Source organism: Rhincodon typus, unplaced genomic scaffold (genome assembly GCF_021869965.1).
Source record: "Rhincodon typus isolate 14 unplaced genomic scaffold, sRhiTyp1.1 hic_rhity00008107, whole genome shotgun sequence".
NCBI lineage: Eukaryota > Metazoa > Chordata > Chondrichthyes > Orectolobiformes > Rhincodontidae > Rhincodon > Rhincodon typus.
In genome coordinates this window covers 5,283-5,756 of record NW_025973745.1, presented here as the reverse complement: position 1 = coordinate 5,756, position 474 = coordinate 5,283, and the positions used below count along the sequence as shown (strand labels likewise).

The 474-nt window shown below is 56.8% G+C and overlaps 1 protein-coding gene across 1 annotated transcript in view; it reads right to left on the bottom strand.

Annotated features, from left to right (window-relative positions):
- Positions 1-301: 301 nt before the first annotated feature.
- The window catches only part of LOC125482274 (twinfilin-1-like), a gene marked incomplete at both ends in the record, with an annotated part of 5,275 nt that continues 5,102 nt past the window's right edge, over positions 302-474 (bottom strand). The window contains one exon of the mRNA XM_048594318.1: positions 302-452. Coding sequence (XP_048450275.1) covers positions 302-452 — 151 coding nt within the window. The remainder of the gene's footprint in view (positions 453-474) is intronic.

The window sequence follows — 474 nt, the reverse complement described above, 5'->3', positions numbered from 1 at the left end:
GGGCCTGGGACACTACCCTGAGGAACTCCTGGAGCTGAGATGACTGACCTCCAACAACCACAAGCATCTTCCTGCACTTCCCCACCACCACATCTAGTCGCAACAGAATTTTACAGCTTTCTACCAGATTCCCTTCCTCATTCTAAAAGCAAAACCTCCGATGAGTACAGTCCCTAACCGATCCGCGCTCTCTCTTCCTAACATCAGTGCCCAGGGATCAGTCTGTCGGCACAAGGGATCCTTTCCTCAGGGGCGGAGACCCCAAAACCACTTTGCACTGTCCTCGGGAGGAGGGTCTCACCTAGGGATTCCAGCGAGCTGCCCTCGTGTGTGTGCTGGTACAGGTAGAAATGCCAGCGAGGGGAGTCTGAGGGGACCCTGCTGGGCAGCTCAGCGATGCCCGTTGGCTCGGTGGTGACCAATGTGATCAGCTCCGCTTCAATGTCCAGTTTCTGTGGGGGTAGGGGGTGGGGG